General features: G+C 48.7%; 1 protein-coding gene across 3 annotated transcripts in view; it reads left to right on the plus strand.

Moving 5' to 3' along the window:
* Positions 1–9,227: 9,227 nt before the first annotated feature.
* LOC111142423 (DGCR8, microprocessor complex subunit) overlaps positions 9,228–27,834 on the plus strand; it is a 31,922-nt gene continuing 13,315 nt past the window's right edge. For 2 of the 3 annotated variants that reach the window (XM_022495486.1, XM_022495484.1), the window contains exons 1-8: positions 9,229–10,438; positions 10,917–11,076; positions 13,499–13,641; positions 13,804–14,086; positions 16,189–16,386; positions 16,648–16,749; positions 17,503–17,601; positions 19,190–19,272. In XM_022495486.1, coding sequence (XP_022351194.1) covers positions 9,719–10,438; positions 10,917–11,076; positions 13,499–13,641; positions 13,804–14,086; positions 16,189–16,386; positions 16,648–16,749; positions 17,503–17,601; positions 19,190–19,272 — 1,788 coding nt within the window. In that variant the 5' untranslated portion in view covers positions 9,229–9,718. Of the gene's footprint in view, positions 10,439–10,916; positions 11,077–13,498; positions 13,642–13,803; positions 14,087–16,188; positions 16,387–16,647; positions 16,750–17,502; positions 17,602–19,189; positions 19,273–27,834 lie in introns of all 3 variants that reach the window. The other variant, XM_022495487.1, reaches the window with a different exon arrangement.

Raw genomic sequence — 27,834 nt, forward strand, 5'->3', positions numbered from 1 at the left:
ATGATGGAAACCTGAGGGGCCATTGGCCTGTCCATCCGTCTGTCCTTGGGCAGAGGCTGGGGTTGGTGAGAGCCTGTGTGCATGGGACATGGTGGGTGCCAGTTACAGGGCATCCTGAGCTGGGCTGAGGGGCCAGGGACTCATCTGGGTATAGTGGGGAGCCCTTGGGGACCACCCCATGGAATGGTGTGGTCAGGCCTACACTTGGGGTAGACTCTAGAGGCCAGGGGATGGTAGGAATTGATGGGTTTTGGGGCAAGGGGGCAAGTGGAGTCTGTCTCAACTCTAAGACCCTGGTTTGTGGCAAGTAGTCAGGAGTTCCTGTCCCTAGCCCAGACTGAACATCAAGGGGTTCCATGTGTGTCCAGTGCTGAGACCCAGGCTTCCATTGGCCTTTGCAGCTGGCCCCCCAACTTGGCCTTTGTAGAGCCAATGAGAGCTTGGGGTGGGGTGTGGACCTGTACCCGGCCCCACTTGCCTTTTCAACCCTTCCCTCTCTTCACCCTGAGCACCCCTCAGGGGCCTGATGCCCTCCTTGGCTCACTTTGAACTCGAGGAAAAGTGCTTGAGCATGGTCAGGTTTGAATGGGCCCCTCAGTGGTGGCATAGCCCACACCCCCAGGCCCAGGGGCAAACGCTTGTTGGCTGAGCCATATCAAGCCAGGCTGTCAGCCCGGGCACTGCTGATGCCCTTCGTCTGCCTCAGTACCCCATGCCGGCACCCACCCTGGCCGGCATGTCTGCCCTCATGGGGCACCACTGGGCAGGTGCAAAGCCATCTGATGTTTTTCTCTACCCCAGGGACAGGGCCTGTACAGGGATACCCCAGCCCTCAACTACCCTGGGCTCCCCAAGTGCCTGAGCCCCTTGAAGAAGGGGCAGCCCAAGATGTAATTCTATTATGCGTTAAGTTGTGTGCCCCCCAAAAGATCTGTTGGCCCTAGCCCCTGTATCCCAAAATGTGACCTTAGGGTCTTTACAGAAGTAATCAAGATAAAATGAAGGCATTAGAGTGGGCCCTAATCAAGTATGACTGATGTCCTTATAAAAAAGGGAAAATTTGGACATGGGGACAGGCATGCAGGCAGGCAGAATGCCCTATAAGGACTGAACTATGCTCTCCCATGCCAAGAAGCTACCAGAAGCTGAGAGAGACTGGGAACAGATCCTTCCCTGGTGCCTTTAGAGAGGGAGCATGGCTTTTTGATGGCTCTTTGATCTCAAACTTCTGGCCTCCAGAACTGTGAGACAATAAATTTCTGTGGTTTAAGCCACTCGTTTGTGGTACTCTGTTATGGGAGCTCTAGCAAACTAATACATTTGTGACCTTCATTTTACAGATGAGGAAATTGAGGCTTGAGGAGCTACCATAACAGTGTCTCAGTCCCTGGGGACATAGGGAGGCAGAGCCATGGGGCCAGGAAGGAGCAGGATGAGGATAAGGCATGTCTTGGGGTTTTTCCCCCTTGTAGACTCATGGTCCTCCTATGTTGGTTTCACCTGCTGCCCTGCACCCCCCCCCCAATCATGTCATTTTTCTTGCCTCTGCCACTGCCCTTGGTTGTACTTTCTGCACAGCTTCTGCCCCAGGGCCTTGGCACTTGCTGTCCCTTCTGGTTGAAGAACTATTTCCCCCAAATACCGAAACCACACTCTCCCTCACATCCTGCAGCTCTTTGGTAAAGTCTTGGGGGAGGCATCCTATCTGAAGCTGCAGTCAGCCCTGCCTTGGTCCCTGCTCTATTTTCTATAGCAGTTAGCGTGGTGATATGCTATGTGTTTTGCTTGATTGTTTCTTGTGTGTCTCCCTGTCAGAACAAGAGCTTTAGGAAAGCAAGGCCATTCCTGTCTTGTCCATCACTGTATCCTGATGCCCAGGCCAGGTAGACATTTGAATCAAAAATGACATTGCTGGCACTTCCCAAGCCCCCATTTATTTAGGCCTTGAAGTGAGACCCTTTGTGTGGTTAGAAGGGACCCTGGGAAGCTGCATGTTGTAGAAGTGCTTTTTTTTTTTTTTTTAAGATTTTATTTATTTATTTGACAGCGAGAGAGAGAAGAGAGAGTAGGAAGACAAGCAAGAGGAGTGGGAGAGGGAGAAGCAGGCTTCCCGCCAAGCAGGGAACCTGATGTGGGACTCAATCCCAGAACCCTGGGATCATGACCTGAGCCGAAGGCAGACGCTTAACGACTGAGCCACCCAGGCGCCCCTAGAAGTGCTTTTGACATGCCACACAGGAAGGGCTGGATCTGACCTTGGCATGGCTTAGCTAGTCATCAGGTGTGTTGGATCCGTGAGTCCCTGACATGGTCCTCTTTTCCCAGATGGAGGGGGAATTTACCTCCTTTTCAGATGCCCCTTCCTAGATGAACTGCTTCTGCTCTCTGGCTCTAAGTCAGCCAGTTGAAGCGTGTTGGCCTGGAGGCAAGAGGTGTGGAAATGACTTGATATGGAAGCCAAGTCTGAGTTAACAAGACCATCTCAGGAATACAGCCTGACCTTGAGGCTTGTCTTGGCAGGCCTGAAATCCCTGCCTTCAGCCTGCAAAGACACCTCCCTCCCCACCCCACCACGAACACCTTATCTTTTGGTCTCATCTGCCAGCAGTTAGCATCATCCAGGCCCTTTAGCGGAGACCTGCCTCATGGGTGAGCTGGGCTTAAGTGGAAAACTAGGAACCAGAGGGAAAAGTTTCTTCCCTCAGTTTGGGCTAGAGCTCCAGCTTCTAGGCATCCACCTAAGGCTGGAGTCAGATGGGAACTGTAGGGAGGTCGTGTGGGAAGGCCATGCGGGAAGCCAGCTATAGTGTGTTGGTGTGAGGTCTCAAGTCTGAGGCAACTCACCAAGCAACAAAGTGTGGAGAGTTCACTAAGGCTGGATGGTGGCATGCCAAGGGTTCCCATGAGCTCTGACCACTGGGCCAAGGAAAGCAGTTGGCTCAGCCACGGGGAGACTGGCCTCCCCTGACCAAGTCCAGGAGCTAGAACCTCATGGGGCTTGGTCACATTTTTATTGTGAAGTGCCTGATGCTGACCACTGGGGCAACTGGGTGAACAGAAAGGGGCAGAAACGGAGGGAAGGGCCTGGATAGGCCTCTACCTTCCTCAACTAGCAACATTCTCTCTCCCCACCTTTTTTAATCTTTTCATTTTCATTTTGAAATGATTTCAACTTACTAAAAACTGGTCACCCAGTTCCCCCAAATGTTAACACCCTATCTCTAACTACAGTAAAATGATAACAACCAGGAAATTCGCACTGATACTACTACCAGCTAATTTACAAACCTGATTTGAATTTTGCCAGTTGTCCTACTTCTCTTTCTTGAGCCAGGTTCCAATACAGGGTCCAGATCCCACCTCACACTTACTTGTGCCTCCTGTAATTGAAGACAGGTCCTTAGTTTACCTTTGACTTGAATGATCTTGACACTTGAAAAGCACCTGCCAGTTTTTTGTTAGAATGCCCCTCATTTGGGTTCATCTAATCTTTCAGGTTTTGCCTTTTGGTTAGAAATACCAACAAGTGATGCATGCCCCTCTCAGGAGGGCCACAATATATCCCTTTACTGGTGCTGACTTTTGTCATTTTTATTGAGGTATCATTAGTTTACTATACAACGAACATCTTCAAGGTATAAATTTGATGTTTGGATGTGTGTACATTTGTTGGTGACCTCGATCACTTGGCTACCTGGTTGTCTCTGAGGTTTTTCTCCACTGCAGTTACTATTTTAGGTTTGACATTAGTGTCTTTGGGAGAAACTTTGCAACTCTGTAAAGCAATAAAAAAGCCCGCTACCAGTTCTCATACTTCTGCCCGCTATTTTTTAGCATCCGTGATTTTTGTCTGCAGTAGGTTTGTGCTGGCTGCCAAAACGGAGATTTCCTACTTCCATTATTCCTTCCACATTTATTCACTGGAATTCTGGCTAAGGAAGAGCTCTCTCTTCTCCGTTTACCCATACCCTCCCTTTTCTGAGGTTACTGAAATGTCATTAGCAAGTGGAAAAATGCGGGACAGTTTAGCGTATTTGTCCTTTTCCCCCATTGATTATGCTAATGCTTTTAACTGGAAACGTAATGACTGTGTGCCTACGGTCCCACCCGCATACGTAAAACCACGGAGGCGCCCTCTGCTCCCGGCGTTCCCCGCGCCACCGGCTTCCTCGCGCTTCCCGCGTTTTCCCGTTCCCGGCATCCCCTGCGCTCCCCGTTCCCCGGCATTCCCTGCGCTTCCCGCGCTCTCCTGTTCCCGGCATCCCCTGCGCTCCCCGTTCCCGGCGCTCCTCGCGGCCTCCGCCCTCCGCGCGGCGGGCCCCGCCCCAGGGGCGACCGTTAGCGCGTCCGCGGCCCGAGCTCTTGGTCCCGCCCACGCGGCCGCGCTATTGGGCGGCGTGCCGTGGCCGCGAGCGCCACGCGCTGCCAATTGGCGGCCTCTCCAGCCCGCTCCACGATTCCCCCAATGCGGGGCGCCCGCGTGCTGGGATTGGCCACGAGTCTCCAAGGCCCGCCCTCCGCTGGCCCCGCGCGGCAGGCGGGTCCGCGGACCGGAGAGAGCTTGGGAGGCCTTTCTAGATGGCGGCAGCGGCGGCCGTGGCGGTCAGGCCGTGAGGGTCTCCCTCCCTTGGTCGAGCTGCGGGCAGCTCGGGCACGCCGCGGGCGCCGGAGGTAGGTGCGGGGCGCGAGGAGCGCCCCGCGGGCGGGGCGGGCGGGCGGGCGCTGCGGCCTGCGCGAGGGCGCGCCCTTCTCCTCCCTCCTTCCCGGGCCAAGGGCTGAGGGCCCGAACGGCGGGGTGGGGCGGAGCGGGAGGGCGCGAGGCGGGGCAGCCACGCGGAGTCCTGGCCTTTGTGAAGCATCATGGCCGCGGGCCTCCGAGGACGCGGGGCGGGGGTACCTCCGTGGCGGGGTGGGGGTGGGGCGGGGGCGGGCCCCAGGCCCAGGTGGCGCCGACGCGGATCGCTTTCCGCCCGGGCAAAGCCCGAATGTAAAGAGGTCCCTCGCCCTGGGGACCCGAAGTCGTAGCGTCGCTTTCAGGCGGGAAAGGTACGAACCCGGTTAGTGCTCGCCCAGGATCCTGCCGGGTGTAACAGTTTGGGAAATCTGAGAAGTCGTCTAAGTCTTTTTCTTCGTCAAATGCTCGTGGACTGAGTGTCACTTAGATAGGCAGAATGTGGTTTTGTTGTAACAATAGTCGTGGTAGAAATAAATGGAAGGTGACAACCTGTTGATAGTGATACCTGTCAAGTATCATTCGATGGACTTGGGTTGCTCATGGTAGGAATTTGATTTGCTGTTGTGCATGCTTGCATGTACCTTGATACCTGATGCACGGCAGTCCAGGCTAGAGCTGGTGACTGTGAGGCCAACCAGCAGGCGGAGACCCTCTGTTTCCTGGTCGAAGCCTGGACTCCCAGTCAGAGGCCTCACGCACAGTGGCTCAAATTCTGCCGCAGGCTGTCACTCACCAAAGGGAGTGAATGGCTAGTCTGGAGTGCGCCTGTGAGTACAGGATGTGAGGCCTGTTAGAGGATGACAAAAGGAATGGATGAGGTCATACTGCTGCTGGGTTGGGCGGGAGGCTGCAGTGTGAGAGGCTTGACCGAAAGGCACCAGCCCCAGCACTGGACATGACAGCCAGCGCCTCAATGCCAGCTCAGCAAGTGGACTTCTGTGAAGGGCGCTGTCCAAGCCTATTGGTTTTACCCCATGTGCCAGGGATCCAGGGGAGCCTGCTGCGAGTCTGCTGCTGGCTTATGGTTCACTTGGCAAGCAAGGTTTGCATCCATGTGTTCAATCAGCTGCAGCAGCAGTGAGGCTGATGGTAGAAGAGTCACTCTTTGAGCCGATTATGGCCAGGCACTCTGTGGGGCACTTCCTGGGTATTGTTGTATAATCTGCCCATGACCTTGGTAGTAGAAAACATGAATCTCACCGGATTGCCTGGTCTTGGTACCTCTTAGTAGCTGCCCTTCCCCCTTTGGTGGTCTTAGCTAGCTTCCCGGCTTTATTGCCCTCTCTGTTTGACATCTCCCATTGCCTTCTCCAGCCCTGACCTCCCTTCTGAGCTGCTCTCTCTTCCAGATCTCCATATGTTACTTTGATGCCAAGTAGCCATGGCCAAACCTAAATCCTTATTTTTACCCACTCCACAACACTTCCCATGCTGCCTTCACCACCTCAATGCTTGACAGCTCCATTCCAATCCGTAGAGTCACCTGGATTTCTCTCTTAGGCCTCCATACAACACTCAGGACCATTTCTTACCACCTCCAGCTTAACATGCTATTCTGAACTGCCTGGTGAGCCTTTTAATTCTTCTCTTTGCTCTCACCCTTGCCCCCCCCCCCCACCCATGAAAGTTTTTCTGGACACAGAAGGATTCTTTTGAACTGTAAGATAGTGTAAAACCAAGGAAGCGAGGAGGGGAGCCAGTTTGCCTGGTGGTAAAGCAGCGTCACTGCTAGCTTTACTAGCAGTGTGACTTTGAGTAAGTGGCTTAACCTTTCTGTCCTTAACCTTCCTCTTAGTGCCTGAGAACTAGTGAGTGAAAACGCACCTCTTAGAGCAGGGCCTGCCTGAGGGTCGGTTGCCTCTGCGTCCTTGGATCATGCAACCTCAGTGCTTAGACCCTCCTGTCCTGTGGCCCATCTCTTAAGAGCCACAGTCCTGGTCTCAGTCACCCTTAGCGTGCTGCTTTCACCTGCTGCACTGCACTTCTACCCCAGGGCCTTTCCTCTTCTGTCATCTGGAAAATATCCTCTCTACCCACTTAGCTTACTCTCTTCTGCTTTCAGGTGGTCTCTGACTGTGTAGTCTTTGCTGTTTGCCCTTTCTGAAGTTGTGCTCCCGCCCCCAACTCCTTGCTTTGTTTTTTCTTGATACTTCTCAGCTTTCCTTAGTTGTTTCTTCATCTCTCTTTCTAAAAAGTGAGCTCTGTGAGGTAGGGATTTTGTCTGTTTTGTGTCCTTAGCATCTAGAATGGCACATGGGCCATATAGAAAACGTTCAGCAAACTTGTTGAATGAGGAGAGCAAGCTTACAGGGGAAAGTAAGGAACTTGTCCAGGACTGCCCTACTGTAGAGTTCTGAACCTTGAGTTGCTGCTGCTTGGGGTTGGTCAGCCTTTCCTGATCTCCCAGGGAGAAGGAACACTCTTTTTTTCTCTATAGCTCCCTGACCCCACCCCCTGCACCTCTTCTAGGCCTCCCTGCATTGTTGTCATTATCATCTTTGCTTTGTGCTTTGGTGATGGCAGCTGCTTGGTCTTTTAACATGGTAGCAGGTGTCCCCATCCTGTACCACCATTTGTTTTCAGTTCTCCCCTCCTTTTCAGCTCCCAGAATCACAGATTGGCTCTTGGTAGTGTCTCCACAGACCTACCAGAAGCCGAGAGGTTTGGTCCTGATTTTTATCTGTGTTCTGTAGCACTGTACATGCTGACCTGTCTGTCCTTCTCTGAAATGATATTTGTTGGTTGCCAGGAAACTGGACTTATTTTGCTCAGTTCTCCTCATGCCTGTTCAGCTGCAGCCTCCTTAGGGTTTACCTCAGTTCTGAGTCTTGTTATCTGTATGCTGTATTCCCTTGATCTTTAGCACCTTTGACAGATATACCTTTGGGGGAAGTATTGTGGTAAAATTCCCACTGAATTCAGAAATGTAAGGACATTTTAGAATCTCGGAAATAGAGTGACAGCTTAGTGGTCATTGCCCTTCCAACTGTGTCCAGGTGGTGGGGACCTTGTCTCTTGCTCATGGTGGTACATGTAGAAAGCCAGTGAATGAATATTGGTAGAATGAATTAATTAAATCTGAGTAAGTCTCTGATGTTTATGTTGTGTCTCCTTGAAAGTACAACCACCACGCACTACTCCTTCACTGTAAACTTCTTAAATGTGTGATATCTGCTGTCTTCTGTTCTGTCCATATAGCCAGTCAAGCCTGCCCTATGTGGGCATGGGCATGCATGTGCATATCTGCATCTGTGTGCATGGCATGTTCATGCGTGTGTGTGTGTCTGCATGGTGTGGGAGTGTGTGCGCATACACATTTGCATCTGCACGTGCTTCTTCTGCTTTGATGCCCGGCCCCCCGCAGACCTCTGGGTTTTTGGATTGTTCTCTGACCTGCCTTTTCACATCATCCCTTTTGTAGTCATTTCTCTGAAGGGAAGCTTCCCAGAGTTGCATCCTCAACCCTCTTCTTGGTCTTTGTTGCCTCTCTGGGCAGCCTCTCTCCTGTGCTTTTAGTGACTGTCACCTTGCTGATACGTTCTGGGCTTCTGTTTCGGGGCCAGTCACAGCTCCAGAGCTATGGCCTCAGCACCTAATGGACAGGTCTGCTTGGAGGCTCCATCCATTCTCCTCCGCAGGCTCCTGCCTGAATGCTGGAACACGTGTGTCCCTCCAGAGGAGAAGTCTCATTTGCCTTCAGTTCCCTCTTGTCTCTGCTCTCCACCTCTACTCGGTCAGCAGTGTGGTCAGTTCTGTGTCTTCACTGTACTTGAGGGCTCCAGCCCTGTTAACAGAGCCTATTTCATACCTTTGTGCTCTGGCCTGGAGGACTGACTGCCATCTATGCCTTGGGCATAGGCACTGGGCCTGGCACAGCTGTCAGTCTCCCTTTTCAAATAAGGGCTGAATTGTGGCATGGGAATCACTTCACCCTTGGTGGCTCCTTATTGTCCCCCAGGAGGGAGCCAGGTTCCGGATGGCACCCAGGGCTTCCTATGCCTTGGCTCCAGCTGTCTCCTGAGGCTCCCCCCACCAAGCCTGGCCAGGTTCCCTTCCCCACAGCCACCACCCCCTCCTCTACTGGGAACAGAACCATGCCACCTCTGGCGACCTCAGCACGCTGCATCACTGTCTCGGTCCACGTGCCACCTTGTGGGCCCAGGAGAGCCCTGGGGTCCCTGGGTAGCAGAGCGCCTGGTCGTACCTCTGAGGCCCTAGTGCCGCAGAGTTGAGCTGAGGGTCTCGCACTCGCCCTCGCCCTCTGACTGACCCAGCCCTAGCAGGTGAGTGGATCCATATCGCTCTGATGGCCAGAGGGAGGCCACACACCTTATGTGTGTTCTGGAAAGGGCAGCCTTGCACCGCGAGCTTGCTTACCTATTAAACTGAGTTAGGGGAATGCTGCGGTGAAGCTTAGCCTAGTTTAAAAAAAAAATTTTCTTTTGAGCCTTAACATTAATAATTTTTTTTTGCTTCTGAAGTAGGAATTACAGTGGACAATTAAGGTATTTAATTTTGCACTTAAATTATAATTTAGGTTCTGAAGAAAGAAGGTAGAGCAGTTGTTTTAAAGCCTAGAAGGTTCTCTAAGGCAATAGTATTTCACATTCTTTACTACACTGTTAATAGCACTTGATTCTCAGTACCAGGGAAGCAGAAGGTTTCTGTCATTTTGTGACGATGTTTTTAAATCTCTTTGCAGGTGGAAGAAGAAAGGTGCCACTTTGGCATGAAGACAGACTCGCTTAGTCGTCAGTCATTTAAGCTGAGTGCATTGTGATTTCCAATAATTGAGGCAGTGGTTCTAAAAGCTGTCTACATTAATGAAAAGAGCAATGTGGCCAGCTTGACTAAGCCGCCAGCGTGTGCAGCGCGGGCAGGACGGCACCCGGGTCTCAACGGACTTGTGCATGTTAGCTGTATAGATTTATGTAAGGTTTTTTAAAACTCTGGTCTTTTAAAATAGTCTTAACCACTTTTACTATGGAGACATATGAGAGTCCCTCTCCTCTCCCGCGTGAGCCCGCAGGAGAAGCGGTGATGGAGATCCGAGCTTGCCCCCTCCAAGCGCTGCCCCGTGAACAGTCTCCACCACCTCCCCTGCAAACGTCCAGTGATGCAGAGGTAATGGACGTTGGCTCTGGTGGTGATGGACAGGCCGAACCCCCTGCTGAGGACCCGCTCAACTTCTACGGAGCTTCTCTTCTCTCCAAAGGATCCTTCTCTAAGGCCCGCCTCCTCATAGACCCGAACTGTAGTGGCCACAGCCCGCGCACCGCCCGGCACGCACCTGCGGTCCGGAAGTTCTCCCCTGACCTTAAGTTGCTTAAGGATGTAAAGATTAGCGTGAGCTTTACCGAGAGCTGCAGGAGTAAGGACAGGAAGGTGCTGTACACAGGAGTGGAGCGCGACACTCGTGCAGAGTGTGGTCTGGCCCTTAGCCCTGTCAGTGGAGACGTGCATGCTTGTCCCTTTGGCGGGAGTGTTGGGAACGGGGTAGGTATAGGGGGTGAGAGTGCTGATAAGAAGGATGAGGAGAATGAGCTGGATCAGGAAAAGAGAGTGGAGTACGCAGTGCTCGATGAGTTAGAAGATTTTACTGACAATTTGGAGCTAGATGAAGAAGGAGCAGGCGGGTTCACGGCTAAAGCAATCGTGCAGAGAGACAGAGTGGATGAAGAGGCCTTGAACTTCTCCTATGAGGTATGTTGGCGACCCCTCCTTTGGAGCACTCTTAGCAAAACCCAAAGAGGTGTTGGGAACTGCAGCATCTTTTGAAAGCTGATGTTGCAGAGGAAAAAAAAAAAACTCATATGAGGTGGAATAATGTTAATGTGGAAAAGAAAAAACTGTAAGAAATCCAAGTTTTTAAATTTTTCCTAAAGAAAGGTTTGGCTGAGCAGTCGACCTTGTACCCTTTATGCAGCCTGAGTTGGAAGGTGCTGCTGAGAAGCACTTCCTGGTGGCGTGTGCACCTGTGCCAAGTGTCAAGTGTGTTGGTTGCAGTTTTCAGTTTCTTCCTGTTTGTTTTTCAGATAATCACGCAACATAAAGGCATACCTAGGCCCCCACTTGAGAGTGCCTCATTTCTGTGTCCGTTCTCAGTAATGCTGTTGAGCTTGCCTGCGGTACAGGAACACGGGCTCTGGGGGCCCTGGTGTCTGAACAGCATGTTTTGCAGGATGATTTTGACAACGATGTTGATGCTTTGCTGGAAGAGGGCCTTTGTGCTCCCAAAAAGAGAAGAATGGAGGAGAAGTACGGAGGAGACAGTGACCATCCATCTGATGGAGAGACGAGTGTGCAGCCAATGATGACCAAGATTAAAACTGTGCTAAAAAGTAAGTCAGCCAGGTAGAAAGTCGTGTGTTCGTGGGGCGGCAGAAGTGCTGGTTAGAGAGCCCTTGGGTGCCAGGCAGTGGTCTGAGCAGTGGGCACATGTTTGAGGAAGGACAGTCACGTGTGATGAGGGGAAACAGACAAGACACAGGGGTGCACCAGATACACGATGACCTGGGTGCAGATTGTGGTGTCCGCTGTGGTTGCACACCGGAGTAGCTGGTGTTGTTCAGGGGAATGGGGGGGCACTTCTGATGGGGTGAGGAGTTGGGGATGGTGTTGTTGCTGGGAGATGAGAAGAGGGACAAGTGGAAATGTGAGGCCAAGGCCAGAGGTGGGTGCAGCACTGTGGCAGGTGATGGTTGCAGTCTGGGTTCTGGATTCTCTGCCAAGTGTCAGGAGAAGCCTGTAGAAGCAGGCTGGTGTTGTTACACAGTTTTTGTCTAAAAGCATAGCTCGTATGGCTGCAGCCTGGTGTGTGTGCTTTAGGTGGCCAGGGTGGGAGCTCCTGTGATAGGGGTAAAGGTGTTCCAAAGGTGCACTTGGATTTGGGGTTGGCGGGGAGCAGTCGGCCTGGAGTTGCCTGTGGGGCTGGGCATTGGGCAGTGCGATGAGACTGAACAGATGCATGGGGACTCGGGAGCACAGTTGAGACCTTAGGCTGAGGGCTGGGGTGCAGAAGGTGGCCGGGCGTGATGGGAGGGAAACGAGGTGTAGGTGGGGTGCAGTCTCCCACGGCAGAGTGGATGGGTTGGGTGTGCCAGGCGCCACAAAGCCCTGTCCGTTATGAGTGGCCTGGTTTAGGTTCACAGTGCCTGGCCATGACTGCAGGCTTGCCACTGGACCTGCCTGCACAGGGCACTGCTGTGTCTTTCCCTCTGCAGCCTTCTGCTCCACCTCACCTGCCTGGCAGCCTGCCCCACAGTGCTGCCTTCCAGGAGCTGCAGCACGGGCCTCACTCACAGGCTGTGTGTAAGCTGCATGTGAACTCTTCAGATGGCTGGGCCAATTTTATGACTTCTACTTGTCACAAATGAGTAGGATCTGTGTCCCTTGTTGTACTTTGCTGGAATTTTGTTTGCCTCTCTTTGTCCTTACTCAGCCCAAAGCTGGTGTAAGGCAGCTCCTTGGCTCTAGCCTGGGTAGGGGAGAGTGCCTGACAGTGTCTCTGCACCTCTGACCTGTAGTGCTCCCTCCTGGGGGCCATCCTGGCATCAGCTATCAAGCCAGTATTGTTACGTTCTGATGTCAGGCCAGGGCTTAACATTGTCAGCTGGGGACCTGGCACGGGGATGGCTACTCCTTTGTCCGTGAGAGTCCTTCATGCTATTTCATTATGTCTATGTTTTTAAATTTTCATTTGCTTTTTTCTTTTGTTCCTAAATTACTTGCTCCCAGTTCCTTAAGAGAATTAAGTTTCAGTTAAGTCTTTGTATTTTTCCTAGTCACTGGGCCTGTCAGTGGCAGGTATCAAGTGTGTGATACGTCTTGAGCTTTTTTCTGTGACTGCCTGTAAAGTGAGGAAGGGATTGGGAGTAGTGGTTTTTTTTTTTTTTTTTTTTTTTTTTTTAGGGAGTAGTGTTTTAAAACTGATTTAGAAACATATGAATTGAGGGCACCTGGTTGGCTCAGTGGGTTAAGCCTCTGCCTTCGGCTCATGTCATGATCTCAGGGTCCTGCATCAGGTTCTCTGCTCAGCAGGGTGCCTGCTTTCCCACTCCCACCCCGACCCCCTGCATGCCTCTCTGCCTACTTGTGATTTCTCTCTGTGTAAAATAAATAAATAGAGTCTTTTAAAAAAATTAAATTTAATTAAAAAAAAAAAACGAATGAATTGGAAGTAGTGTTTCATTTGCCAGTGAGAGTGTGCAGCTCAGGTACAAGGAACACTTGCTGTTGAGTCATGGGAGCAGTGGTCAGCAGACATGCAATTGATTAGCAAAGCTTACTCAGCCCCTGGGGCGCCTCTGGCCACAGCCGAGGCGGGCAGTGAGGGATTGAGGACCGGGGTCCCCACAGCTTGCAGACAGCAGCTGAGGCCAGGACTCGTGTCTTGCAGAACCTTGTCCCAGGCTCCTTCATGTACCACGTGCTCTTCTAGGCCCAAGAGGACAGCAGTGAACAAGGCAGACAGCTTCCTGGTTGAGGAGGGACTTAGATTCTCTGGATTGGAGCCATATAAACAAGCACAGCATTGAGAACAGAGTTCATGCATGGGCGGTGCTGAGTGGCAGGCAGGGCTGGGGTAGGCTCTGTCTGGTGGGGGGTGGGGTACTCCCCTACTCCCCTAGTTCGTTAGATGTTCTTTTCAATCTTCAGTTGACTCTGCTATTTTTATCTGCCATGTGTCGTAATTTTGAAGCTATCTCTACAACTCCCAAGTGTTTTTGAAGTGATTGTGGGATGCTCTTGTCTTCCGTGCAGGTCGTGGCCGTCCTCCTACAGAACCATTGCCCGATGGGTGGATCATGACATTCCATAACTCTGGAATCCCAGTGTACCTACACAGAGAGTCTCGGGTGGTCACCTGGTCCAGGCCATACTTCCTGGGAACGGGAAGCATACGGGTAGGGGATGCATCAGTCATGAATTTAGTCTTGTAAGTTTGCAGACCGAACATGCACATGCTGTGTTTGCATGGTAGCCAGGAAGAGGCAAGTGGAAGGCTTCAGATGTTCGGAACTCCGGGGTCATCCTTGTAATCTGTGTTGCAATTTCACTATCCACAGAAACATGATCCTCCTCTGAGCAGCATTCCATGTCTTCATTACAAGAAAATGAAGGACAATGAGGAAAGAGAGCAAAACAGTGAGCTCGCCCCCAGTGGGGAAGTGTCCCCTGTCAAGCCCCTGAGCCGATCTGCGGAGTTGGAGTTCCCCCTGGAAGAGCCCGACTCCATAGGAGCTGACTCGGGGGCCCTAGATGAGAAGGACCCACTGGGGGCTGAGGCTGCCCCTGGGGCCCTGGGGCAGGTGAAGGCCAAGGTTGAGGTGTGCAAAGACGAATCAGTTGGTAAGTTTCTGGGGTGAACTTTCCTTCCTTCCTTGCTGGCTGGGATCCATCTGCAGGGAAAAGACTGCACTCTACGCCTTCCTTAGGGTCACGTTCCTCCTGCTGAAGGCCACCTGTTCTGCTTTTTTCTGTGAGGAAGGGACTTCTATGGACCTCTCTCCACTCTTAACGTGGTGGTGGGAAATGCCTGTCTCCCTGATCTTAGGACCTGCCTTGGTCTGTGGGCCCCGCATGGCTGGTGCTGCCATGGACATGGCTGCTGTCAGTGCGGACTGGCCTTTCTCTGGTCACTTTTGTGACATTTCCTGAAATCCTGGTTTTTCAGTAGGATGTGCTCCCATGGTGTCGTTTTGATCTATCCTGATACACTCACAATGAACTTCTTCAATCCACAGATTCAGTACTGAGAGACAGCCACTATTCTGTAGATGTTCCCGCTCTTCAACCCCATGATGGCTTTTGGCTCTGTGTTGGTGTTTCTCTTCTCTCTTCTGTGTTTTTTTGCTTAGGCCTACCCATGCAAGTCTTAACTGTCTCTACAGTGGTGGCAGACATCTCAGCTCACCTGCTGAATCTCTTTCAAAGAGGACTTGGTGTTTTTAGGGTTTTTGGTTATTGCTATTTAGATATTGTCTGAATATTGCTGCCCAGCCTTTCTTGTAACTCTTAGGTGTGAGGAGCCTAGAAAAGCTAGGGCAGAGTGGGGGTTGGGAGGAGGCACCACTGCTGAGGGAGGGGTGGCCTTGGTGGAGAGGGCCAGATGGAGCCTTAAGCATCTGGGGAAAGGCAGGGTGTGTCACTGGCCCCCAGCTTCTCCCGTGCACTGACTGCCTTCTCCCCCCAACCTGCCTGCCTTTTGCCTCCCTCCCCATCCACGTCAGCTTCCCCTGTCTTCTGTCTGTATCGGGACTTTTCTCAGGACCCAGCTGGACAGGAACTTTTGCTTTAAGACCTCAACATAATGGTTTCTTTCTTCAAATCCATCTTTTACGCACACATGACACCTGAATGTGTTCTTGCTTTCCGGACAACACCTGCGTTTCACTTCTAATTTTAGTCCCGTGGGAGAGGTGACCACTTGGACTTGTTTCCAGACTTCCTTCCTTGCGTTCACGTGTAAAGAAATACATGGTTTAGGGGTGTGATCAAGTGGGTGCAGGTATATTGTTTCACAGCCCAGTGCTTTAACCAGGTATTTCTCGGTCTTGCATGTAGAACTCCTCCCTCTGCTTCTGCACGTATTGTTCTTAGGGCTGAGTGTGAGGCCCAAGAATCCCTGCCTCAGGGCTTACACTTGAGTAAGAAACCAGTGAGGGTGATGTGAGCCTCTAGGATATCTTGGGAGAGAGAGGGATAGTGGGTACAACAATAAAAGCAGGAGGCCCCTGGGAATGTCACTGAGTGGGGTGGGTGGTGAGCAGTAGGACCGGCCCAGTGTCTGTGTTGGGAGAGGCATGGCAGGTGCCAGGGCCGCAGCTGCCTGGGTGTGTTGCTGAGTGTGCGAGCAGCCAGGGTGGCTGGAGGGGAGAGCACAAGGTGCACAGTGCTTCAGCCACTGTGGTACTTGTTTTGATATGGGAAGAAAAGTCTTGAAGGCCAGCTGGTTTGTTGTTGTTGTTGTTTTTAAAGCTTTTTTTCTTCTTGTCCTTGTTCCAAATAGACTAAAAGAGCATCTCAGAACTTTGCCCATATGGGACCTTCCTGAGTAATTTGAGTGACAGGACCTGATTCAGGGGTGCCTGGGTAGCTCAGTTGGTTACGAGTCTGCCTGAGGCTCAGGTGGTGATCGCAGGGTGCTGGGATCGAGCCCCATATTTCTCCCTCTCCTTCTCCCTCTCCTTCTGCCCTTCTCCCGCACTTGTGTTCTTCTCACTTGCGCGCGCTCTCTCTCTCTCAAATAGATAAGTAAAATCTTAAAAGAAAGAAAACAAAAAAGGACCTGATTCTTTGCTTTCCTTGCCCTTCAGAAGGAAAAGGGAATGGGGAATGGCATGGCAGGACCTGTTTGATGGGCAGCCTAGCACCATCCTACTCACTGGACGGAGGAAACATGACTCTTAGGTTGGAAGTTAGTAGTTTTGTTCTGTGGTAAATCCACACAGATCTTGAGGAGTTTCGGAACTACCTGGAAAAGCGTTTTGACTTTGAGCAAGTCACTGTGAAGAAATTCAGGACTTGGGCCGAGCGGCGGCAGTTTAACCGAGAAATGAAACGGAAACAGGCCGAGTCTGAGAGGCCCATCCTGCCAGCCAATCAGAAGCTCATCACCCTGTCTGTGCAGGATGCACCCACAAAGAAAGGTGAGTTGGGGTGTGTAAATTTTCTCTTCGGCAGATGGGTGATCCTGTTGTTTTTCACTTGATGGTCTTAGAACGTATGTTGTGTGTGTGAGTTGCATTTTACTTCTAAGCTTATGTCGATCCTATGAATGCAGAGGTGCACTGCGTTCATGTTGGTGAACCCCTAATTCAGTGAGGCGCTAACGTGGATGGTGCCTGGCCCTGAGAGCTAGCTTGCCACAGGTCCTCACGCTGTTGCTGAGATAGGCCTTCTTGTCACAGAGTTTGTCATTAACCCCAACGGGAAGTCCGAGGTCTGCATCCTGCACGAGTACATGCAGCGTGTCCTCAAGGTCCGCCCCGTTTATAATTTCTTTGAATGTGGTAAGTTTGACCTCCCTCACCTCAGCCTTGAAGAATCCTACACCTCACTGGGGCCATAGCTGGGGAGGCGGGAACTGACCGTTAACCCCACTCTGCTGGGAGAGAAGTGAAAGGGCATGGCAGGGAGAAGGGTGCTGCAGAGGGGCAGGTTGGTTTCCCAGCCGTATACCCCTTCTGCGGGCAGATGCCCCTGCCTCCCCCTTTCTTCATTCCCACTACCCCCACTCCCACCTTTCTCTCATCCCTTGCTCTGAGGAAGGCCCTCTCACTGTCTCCACTTGCCCCCAGGTGGGTGAAGGGGCCTCAGGCCTGCATTTCCCACCAGCTGTCTCCTGTTGTCATCTGCATCACACCTTTGTGAAAACCAGTTTATCTTCCCCGGGGAACCCTGAACCCAGGCGTCACTCATCGTTTCATGTCGTTGCTTGGCGTCCTGCGTCTGTACATCTCTGTTCTTCACAGTCCTCTGTCCATCTTTCACAGACATTGTTCCTTGTGCCTGTTGGCTTGGCCTCTGGCCTCCTGTTCCCCTCCAGCTTATTGGTCCTCTGTTTCCCAGTTTTCCTGGCATGCTGTCTGCCTGCTACCCAGTCCTTGGCCCTGTCTCCGTGCCTCAGGGAGCGCCCATGTCTCCCTTCCAGCAGTAGCCCCAACCCTACCTTATCTGTTGGTGCTAGCAGATTGTATATGTGCACGTATGCATGCTTTTAATGTCTCAGCAAGCATTTTTAAAACCATGATTTTAATTTTAAGAGAACCCAAGTGAACCTTTTGGTGCCTCGGTGACCATTGATGGTGTGACCTATGGATCTGGAACTGCAAGCAGCAAAAAACTTGCGAAGAACAAAGCTGGTAATGTGGCTACTTAGATGTCAGAGACCCATGCTACCCACAGTGTCCACCCCTCCCCTTGGCTTGGGAGGGCTGGGGGTGGGCCAAAGCCATTTGGTTTTTTAAAAAGTATGTGCTCAAAGACTCAAATAGGAAGTAAAATGTGAGAAATAAAACTAGAGAACTCAAACCTTCTCTGCTATGTGGCAGCTGGGCTAGAATTTCCTACCCTTGTCCCCACTGCTCACAGAGCCAACTGGGTCATGGTGAATACACATTCTATGGGTTTGTATATAAATCGAGCAAAATGTGGGCATGCTAGATGACAAAGAGGGATTTTCCTGAATGGTTTTGACATGTGTGAGGATGATTTTCTGAGTCCTCCAATCTCTAGATTTGGGACTGAAGGTAATTGGTCAGATTCCTGGGAAGGCCTATGTTTTCCTTTTCCAGTTAAGGGAAGCCATTCTGCTTCACCGTCAGGGTTACGTGGCCTCTTCTTGGACATGGAGCACATTTTAGGGTGGGTGTTGGGGGTGTGCACAGGCCTGGTGTCCACAGTTCAATTCTTAAGGTTTCTGCCTCTGCTGTAGTGTCTTCCAAAGCAGGTCTGCCCTGTACCCACGTGAAGTATGTCGGCTTCATCACTTTCTTACCAGATCTCAGGTGGTGAAAGTGCTTTTGTTTGTGGGACTCAGAGTTTACCTTGGAGTTGCTTTCTTTTGTGGTGTATGCTGAGGATGGTTGGGAGGATATGTCACTTTTTGTCCTTCCTTCTCTGGGGCTGTACTGGGCTCACACACTACACTCCTCTGGGAAGGCCTCCTGTCCATTTTAGAGAGATTGTGCCAAAAGGGTTTTTCAGCTCAACAAATTAGTGCTGCCAAGGTCATGGGGCAGAGGGCTCACAGAGTAGGGCGCATGGTAGGAGTGGAAGCATCCTGGCAGCAGGGCTGTGCTCTCCCCATGTGTGAGGATCCACTTCCTCTGCTCAGACCTCAGCTGCTCTCTAGATAATTCACTTGGATGTCTTGCCAGCACCTCCGACTCTGTAGGGACTGGTTGTTACCCCTCCCCATTCCCCAGCGCCCCCACTTCCTCACCCCAGTGTGAGTGGCAGCCTGCTCATTTAGAAATCTCTGCTCGGCACTGAGCCATCCCTCTGCTCGGTCCTGCAGACGCTTTCTCAAGAGCATCTGTCCGGTCTCACTGCTTTTCCCTCCCATACTCACAGCAGCCTGTTCAGTCTCCTGGCCTCACTACTTGGCCTGGGTCCTGCTGAGCCATTTGCCTGCACGCCACCACCGTGATTTCTCTGAAACATCTCTCTGGCCTTGCCTGCTACAAGCGCCTCAGGGCAAGAGAACATACAGCTTTTGTGGCTTCCGAGGCTGCCCACAGCCTCACACTTGCCCCACTGCGTCCTTTGCTCAGGATGTGCTCCTCCAGCCTCTCCTCTGCCTGCCTCTGAAACGCTGCTGTTGCCCAGGGCCCTCGCTTCCCTCTCAGCCCTGGGAACCTTGGCCCTGCACAGGAGCTGGCGTGTGGCTTGCTCTGGAGTCCGGAAGCTGGGCCCAAGCCCTCACCTTTGGGGTTTTTCTTTTCATAGCCCGGGCTACGCTGGAGATCCTTATCCCTGACTTTGTCAAACAGACCTCTGAGGAGAAGCCCAAAGATAGTGAAGAGCTTGAGGTGAGTTTCCTAGTCCTGCTGTCTAGAGCTGTGGCTCCAATGCAGCGCCTGCGTCACTGCCCACCTCCCTCCAGGCTAGTGCGAGCTGTGGATTTAGTCATCCCAGCTCCAGGTGGTTTTCATTTGTTAATCTTTCATAAAAGGGGAAACTTGTTTGTCTTTGTGCAAGCAAGTTGGGGGGAATGTCATTTTTTTTCTGAGATTTTTGTCCTCCGTGTCTTGCAATGGGGGGTAAAAAATGCGCACTGTCAGCTCTCCTGAGTGTAGATCCATGGTGGGAATCTGTCTTTGAGACAGAGTCTGTAAGTTATGTTGTTCTCTGTATTAAGAACTGTTTAAAACTATTTGTAAACCTTTTTGGGTAAATATGATTCTGTGGTTATGTGTAGTGAGGGCTTTTCAAACTCTGAAGAAGGCATTCTTTTATAACGGCTTTATTGATCTATATGTACCATAAATTTTGGTCCCTTAAACTATACTGTTGAGTGGATTTTTGTATATTCAGAGTTGTGCAATCATCGCAGTGATAGAATCTTAGAATATTTTCATCTCTCTAAAAGGAAATCCTATACCTGTTAGCAATCACTCCTGATTTCTTCCTGTCCCCCAGCCCCTCAACCCTTGGCAACCACTAATCCCCTTTCTGTTTTGATGGATTTGCCAGCTCTGGACACTTCGTATCAGTGGAATCATATGACATGTGGTTCATTATTGACTGGCTTCTTTTTAAGCCACCAGGTGTTAGCTCTGGGTTTTAACTGATTGAAGAAGTTTCCTTCTGTTTTGCTGAGAGTTTTTTTTTTTTTTCAGGAATGGTTGTTGGATTTTGTCAAATGTTTCTCCTGCTTCTATTGAGATGATTGTGTGGTTTTTGTCTTTTTTACTCATATGGTGGTATATTGCATAAGTTTTTGAATAGTAAAGCAACCTTGAATTTCTGGGACAAATCCCACTTGGTTGTGGTATATGTAAGTTTTATGTATGCTGGATTTAGAGTGCTGGTATTTTGTTACGGACTTTAGCTGTATTTATGAGGAATACTGGTCTGTAGTTTTCTTGTGGTGTTGGTGTTGGGGAAATACTGTCTTTACAGAATGAGGTGGAAAGTATTCCTCTCTTCTCTTGTGTGGAATAGCTTATGAAAGGTTGGTATTAATTTTTAAGCATTTGGTAGAATTCACCAGTGAAACCATCTGAGTCTAGACTTGACTTTGAGATTATTTAATTACTGATTCAATCTTTTCATGTGTGCTTCTTTTTCTTTCTTTCTTTTTTTTTTAAAGGTCTTATTTATTTGGCAGAGAGAGAGCACAAACAAGGGGAGCGGCAGCTAGAGAGAGAGGGGGAAGCAGGCTCCATGTTGAGAAAGGAGCCGGATGCAGGGCTCGATCCCAGGACGGTGAGAGCATGACCTGAGCCGAGGGGAAATGCTTAACTGACTGAGCCACCCAGGCACCCCTCATGTACTTATCGTCAGATATCCTGCTCCTTTTTGAGCTGGTTTGGGAACTTTGTGTCTTCATAGGAATTTTTCCGTTTGACCTAGGCTGTCTCCTTTATTGGCATACATTCTTTCATAGTATTCCCTCGTGACTTGCTATATTTTGTTAAGTTTGTGCTGCTCCTATGTTCATTCCTGATTTTCGTTGTTTCAGTCTCCTTTTTTCTCTTGGTCAGTCTAAAGTTTGTCACTGTTGTTGATCTTTCAAAGATCCAATTTCTGATTTTGTTTGCTTGTTTGTTTTCCTATTGGCTTTTTTGTTTTCTGTTTCATTTATTTCTGCTGTAGCCTTTATATCCTTTCTTTGGCCAGCCTTAGGTTTAGTTCTTTTTTTCTAGTGTCTTCAGGTTAGGGTATTTATTTGAGGTGTTCTTTTTTTTTTTTTTTTTTTTTTTTTAAGATTTTATTTATTTATTTGTCAGAGAGAGAGAGAGAGAGAGCGAGAGTGAGCACAGGCAGATAGAGTGGCAGGCAGAGGCAGAGGGAGAAGCAGGCTCCCTGCTGAGCAAGGATCCCGATGTGGGACTCGATCCCAGGACCCTGGGATCATGACCTGAGCCGAAAGCAGCCGCTTAACCAACTGAGCCACCCAGGTGTCCCTGAGGTGTTCTTTTTAAATACTGGAATTTATGGCCATAAATTTTCTTCTGTGTACTACTTTAACTGCAGCACATAAGCTTTACTGTGTTGTGTTTCTGTTTTCGTTCATTTCCGAGTATTTTGCTAATTTCTCTTGTAATTTCTTCCTTGAACGATTGGTCATTTTACTTTTCATATATTTGTGAATTTCCCCAAATTTCCTTTAGTTGTTGGTCTTTATTTAATTCCTGTGTGGTTTGAAAACATAGTTTGTATGGTTTTGACCAGTCCTTTTAAGTTCACTGAGGCTTGTCTTAGGACCTACCATACCATCTGCCCTGGAGAGTGTTAACATGTGTGCAGGAGGCGAGTGTGCTTCCTGCTGTTACTAGGTGAAGCAGGTGTCGGTTAGGTCCAGTTGGCGAATGGTATTTATTCTATATCTTTGTTGGTCTTCTGCCTTGTTCTTCTATCTGTTTTTGTTTTTTGGTTTTTTTTTTCCCCTTAAGAGAGAGTGAGAGCCCCTGTGTACACATGTGCATGGGTGGGTGGGGCAGAGGGAGACGGAGAGAGAGAATCCTAAGCAAGCTCCATGCCCAGCATGAAGTTGGAGTCCAGCTCAGGACTCTGTCTCACGACCCTGAGGTCTCAGCCTGAGCCAAAATCAAGAGTCGGATGCCCAACTGGCTGAGCCACTCAGGTGCCCTGTCTTCCTTCTGTCTGTTGTTGAGAATGGGTATTGGAGTCTCCAGCTGTTACTCTTGAATTATGTGTTCCTTCAGTTCTCTCCATTTTTGCTTAATGTATTTTGGGGCTGTTGTTAGATACATACATGTTTGTGGTATTGTGATATAATAAGAAATGTATGTTTGGCCTTTGTTCTTGGTTCCTGGTGCAGAGCTTCTACAATATATTGTTTGTTTTTTGTCCCAACTTCTTTAAAAAGCTGCAGGTTGATAAAGGAGAATGGAATGTCTTTTCTTATTTTCTTATTTTTAATATCCATTTATCCCATCCCTCCCCTTCCCTTTCCTTCCTTCCTTCCTTCCTTCTTTCCTTCCTTTTGTTACTTTTATTTATTTAAGTCATCTCTATCACCAACCTGGGGCTCAAACTCAAGACCCCAATGTCAAGAGTTGCATGTTCCACCGACTGAGCCAGCCAGATTCCCCTAACACATCTCTTTCAACCACACCTGAGTTCATGTTAATCAAGTGACTTTTGGACCATCCCTTTGTGGAATCTGCCAGGAGGGTTAGAACTTTCAGCCTCTGCCCTTGCCCCGGCATGTGTGTAGTGTGTGTGTGTTTAGGAGGCAGTGGATGTTGAGCTGATCAGTAATGGCCAATGATGTAATCAGTTGTGCCTGTGTAGTAAAGCCTTCCTTAAAAAAAAACAAAACAAAACTGAGTGGTTCAGAGAGCTTCTGGGTTGGTGAACACATTGAGGTGCTAAAAAGATGGCATGCGCAGAGAAGGTGTGGATGCTCTGTACCCCTTCCTTTATACTTTGCCGTATTTATCTTTTCCATCTGGGTGTTCCTAAGCCCTATCCTTCTGTAATAAACCAGTTCTCTGTGAGCTGTCTGGGAAATTATTGAAGCTGAGGAAGGGTTGGGAACTGGCATTGTGCAGTTGCTCAGTGAGAAGCACAGGTGACAACGTGGACTTGAAGTCAAGTGGTGGCAACAGTCTTATGGGTCTGAGCCCTTAAGCTGTGGAGTCTGCTGCGGCTCCTGGCAGCGGTAGAGCTGCCTGGTGTGGAAGACCCACTCACTTGGTGTCACAAGTGTTGAAACTAGAATTCAGTTCTGTTTAATGTTTATAATAGTTACGTCATCTTGATGGATGGGCCCTTTGCCGTTTTTAAGTATCCTTTATTTCTAGTAACAGTTTTTATCTTAGAGTCAGTTTTATCTGATAGTCACTCCTACTCCCTAAATTACTCTGCGTGATATGTGTTTTCCCTCTTTATATCTTTTAAGCCTCTTTGTAACTTTGAATCTAAACATGTCTTATAGACAGCATATAATTGGGTTTTGTGTTTATCCTTCTATCAGTCTCTGCCTTTAGATCAGAGGACCTACCAGAGCAATTTTTTTTGGAAGATTCATTTTATTTAATTTTATTTCTTTATTTTTTTATAAGATTTTATTTATTTGACAGACAGAGATCACAAGTAGACAGAGAGGCAGGCAGAGAGAGAGGAAGGGAAACAGGCACCCCACTGAGCAGAGAGCCCGGCGCAGGGCTTGATCCCAGGACCCTGGGATCATGACCTGAGCCGAAGGCAGAGGCTTTAACCCACTGAGCCACCCAGGCACCCCTCATTTTATTTTATTTTTAAAGAATTAATTTATTTGAGAGAGAGTGTGAATGAGAGTGGGAGAAGCGTCAAAGGGAGAGAAAATCCCCATGCAGACTTCTCACTGAGTGTGGAGCTACCCTGCTCCATCCATCCCACCATCCATGAGACCATGACCTGCCCCAAAATGAAGAGTTGGACGCTTAACTGATGGAGCCATCCAGGTGCCCCAAAAGATTTTTTTTTTTTTAAGTAATCTCTGTACCTAGCGTGGGGCTTGAACTCAAAATCCTGAGATCAAGAGTCCTATGCTCCACTGACTGAGCCAGCCAGGCACCACTTTTAATTTCAGTTTATTGACTTTTGTTTTTGTTTTTTCAGTGGGGTTGGGTACATAGTCCATTGAAATGTAATTACTGATAAGGTAGAATTGATGTATGCCATTACATTGTTTGCTTTCTGTTCTATGTCTTTTTGTTTCTCAGTTCCTCCATTACTTCTTTCTTTGCCTTAAATACTTCAGTTATTTTCTCAGTGGTTGACCTAACCACATTTCAATCACATTTAAACTGAAAACAATCTGGTTTGGACTATTGCCACCTTCAATCATATACGAAAACTTTGCTCCTCTGTAGCTCTGTTTACACCCATGTTTGTGCTTTCACTGTCACAAATGATATCTCCCCGTATATTGTGTGTCCGTAAACATGGATTTATAATTATTGCTTTATGTAGTTGTCTTTTAATTAAGGTAGGACAAAGAGTCAAAATATATGTTTACACTGTCTTTTATTTACTGTAGTTACCTTTACTTTCTTTTTTTTTTTGTTTTAAAGATTTTTTTTTTTTTTTTTTTAATTTGACAGACAGAGATTACAAGTAGGCAGAGAGGCAGGCAGAGGGAGAGAGAGGAGAAAGCAGGCTCCCTGCTGAGCAGAGAGCCCGCCGCGGGGCTCGATCCCAGGACTCTGGGATCATGACCTGAGCCGAAGGCAGAGGCTTTAACCCACTGAGCCACCCAGGTGCCCCTTACCTTTACTTTCTGTAGTGCCCTCAGTTTGTTAACAGTCTGTAGTGTTCCTTTTATTTCAGAGGGAAGGCTTTTAGTATTTCTTGGGGGACAGTTCTACTAGCAGTGGATTCTCTCAGGTTTTACTGAACTGAGAATGTTGTAACGATTCCCTTTTTTTAAAAATTTTTTATTTTTTTTAAAGATTTTTATTTATTCCACAGACAGAGATCACAAGTAGGCAGAGAGATAGGCAGAGAGGGAGGGGAAGCAGGCTACCTGCTGTGCAGAGAGCCTGACGCAGGGCTCGATCCCAGGACCCTGAGATCATGACCTGAGCCGAAGGCAGAGGCTTAACCGAGCCACCCAGGTGCCCACGATTCCCTTTTTAAAAGCATAGTTTTGTTACTGAATTCTTGGTTGACATTCTTTTCTTCATGGTGGGACTATGTCATCCTACTGCCTTCTGGCCTCTACGACAAATGAGAAGTAAGCTGTTCATCTTACTGAGAGTCACATTATTATTATTATTATTTTTAATTTTATTTATTTATTTGAGAGAAGAGAGAGACAGTGAGAGAGAGCATGAGCGAGGAGAAGGTCAGAGGGAGAAGCAGACTTCCCGTGGAGCTGGGAGCCTGATGCGGGACTCGATCCTGGGACTCCAGGATCATGACCTGAGCTGAAGGCAGTCGCTTAACCAACTGAGCCGCCCAGGCGCCCTGAGAGTCACATTATTGATGAATTGTTTCTCTCTTATTGTTTCCAAGGTTTTCTCTTTGGCCTTTGACTGGGATATCTAGGTATAGATTTCTTTAGCTTACATTTTTGGAATTTGTTGAACTTCTTGAATATGTAATGTTTCTCATCTTTGGGAAGTTATAGACTTTGTTTCCTCACATATATTTTTTTGCTCTTTTATTTCTCCTCTCTTTCTGGGACTCCCATTATATGTAAGCTGGTACACTCCCACAGTATCCCACTAGGCTTAGACACACAGATATCATAGTCACTGGTCTTTTTCTTTTTTTTTTTTTAATGTTCCTCAGACTGGATATTTTCGATTCGCCTTTTTTTTTTTTTTTTCCTTCTCCTTCAAGTAGGCTCCATGCCTACCTAGCATGGAGCACAACCAGTGCGGGGGCTTGAACTCATGACCCTGAGATTGAGGGTCAGAAGCTTAACTGTTCGAGCCACCCAGGCATGCCTTCAGTTTGCCTATCTTAAGTTTGCTGATCTTTGTTCTGACCGAATCTGCTTTTGAACCCTCTAGTGAATTTTTTATAATTTCTATGTCTATGTCTTTACTGTTTGGTGAGATATCGTTCTTGTGGTTTCTTCTAATTTCTAATTCTTTATACATGCCTTTTTTTTTTTTTTTTTTTTTTTTACTTTTTTGAGCATATTTATTATAGCTATTTTAAAGTCTGGTTTCCTCAGGGATGGCTTATATTGACTGCTTTCCTGCATCTTGTAGGGCATATACATTTGTGTTTCATTTCCTATCTCATGATTTCTTTTGTTGAAATCTGGGACATTTAAAATAATGTGGCAACTCTAGATATCAGATTACCTCCCCTTCCCAAGATTTGTTGTTTTTGCTGCTGTCGACTTATTAGTGATTTTGTTAGTTTGCTAACATTGGCATAACAACATATCACAACCTGGGTGATTTAGACAGAAATTTTTTGCCTCACAATTGACATCTGCAAGTGTCAGCAGGGTTGGTTCCTTCTGGGGGCTGGGAGGGAAGGATTTCTTTCAGGCCTCTTTCCTTCACTTGGAGATAGCTGTTGGAGATAACTAAGAGGCTGTGTGTGTGTGTGTGCACGCGCGCGCTTTCTCCGTGTGTGGTGTGTGTGTTTGTTTCCAAATCTCCTCTTTATATTGAATTTAGGGCCCACCCTAATGATCTGATTTTAACTTGATTATCTCTGTAAGGCTGCAGAAAAGGTCACATAATGGCATACTGGGAGTTAAGATTTCAGTATATGAATTTATGAATATATGAATTTGTGGAGAGATATATTTCAGCCCATAACAGTGACTTTTCCAGTCTATTCTGTGAAATCCAGATCAGATATTTCTTGACCTAAACCAGTAAGTCTCCTTTGCCAGGGGACTTTTTATGCATGTTGGGGTCACCTTTAATGCTATAGTAGTTGACAACTGTATCTTAGCCTTTACTTCCCACTTGCACGGAGCGTCCAGATCAATTGGGTGAGAGATTTGGGCTTCCTTGGGTCTCCTGGGCATGCGCGTGGCCACCTAGATCCCCAGGCAAGTTAGAGCTTTTCAAAGTCCCTTAATGGGCATCTGTCTCATTCTCTACATTCCCTTTTATGTTTTCTGACCTGCCTCTTGCTTGCCAGCTGGTATTCCAGCCTCATGCAGTTGCAGTAGGAAACAGTTGTCACTGATTATTTTTGACAGATTTCTTGGGAAGTTGGGATATTTTCACAGAGTGAGCTCTTAGTTGGATCACACAAAGGCAGGTTTTATTTTATTTTTTTATTTTATTTTATTATTTATTTATTTATTTGACAGACAGAGATCACAAGCAGGCAGAGAGAGAGGAGGAAGCAGGCTCCCTGCTGAGCAGAGAGCCCGATGGGGGGCTCAACCCCAGGACCCTGAGATCATGACCTGAGCCAAAGGCAGAGGCTTTAACCCACTGAACCACCCAGGCGCCCCTCAAAGGCAGGTTTTAAAATGGGGCTTTTCTGTAGACCTGCCACCTGGGCCAGATAGTGATGGTTCTCTGGGGTCGGAGTATTGGGGAACCATCCTGCCTTCTTCAGTGGCTCTGGGGTTGCTGGTTCCTAAGGCTACTATAGAGCTGGGAAGAGGAGACAGGAATGGGCCAAGTTAAAATGCTACAAAACTCATTGTCTTGCCAAGATCCAGTCATTTTTCTTGAATAAATGTTCCTTAGATTGTTGTCTTTGTTTTAGACTGATACTATTATAAAATACGGCAGAGTGCCCGTGGCAGTCAGATGTCTATATTCTCTGCTTTATTATCATAGATGGGCCACAGAGAGGTCGCAGAGCCTAATCCCCAGACACAATCTCAAAAGGACTAGGTCCTCCAGAAAAGCCTCATCTTCAAGTCTAGGTCTGAAGAACCCAGCTGTGGAACAGTGGTGTTCAGGGAGGCTTCCAGGGCA

Source organism: Enhydra lutris, unplaced genomic scaffold, assembly GCF_002288905.1.
Source record: "Enhydra lutris kenyoni isolate GAN:26980312 unplaced genomic scaffold, ASM228890v2 scaffoldscaffold8, whole genome shotgun sequence".
Taxonomy (NCBI): domain Eukaryota; kingdom Metazoa; phylum Chordata; class Mammalia; order Carnivora; family Mustelidae; genus Enhydra; species Enhydra lutris.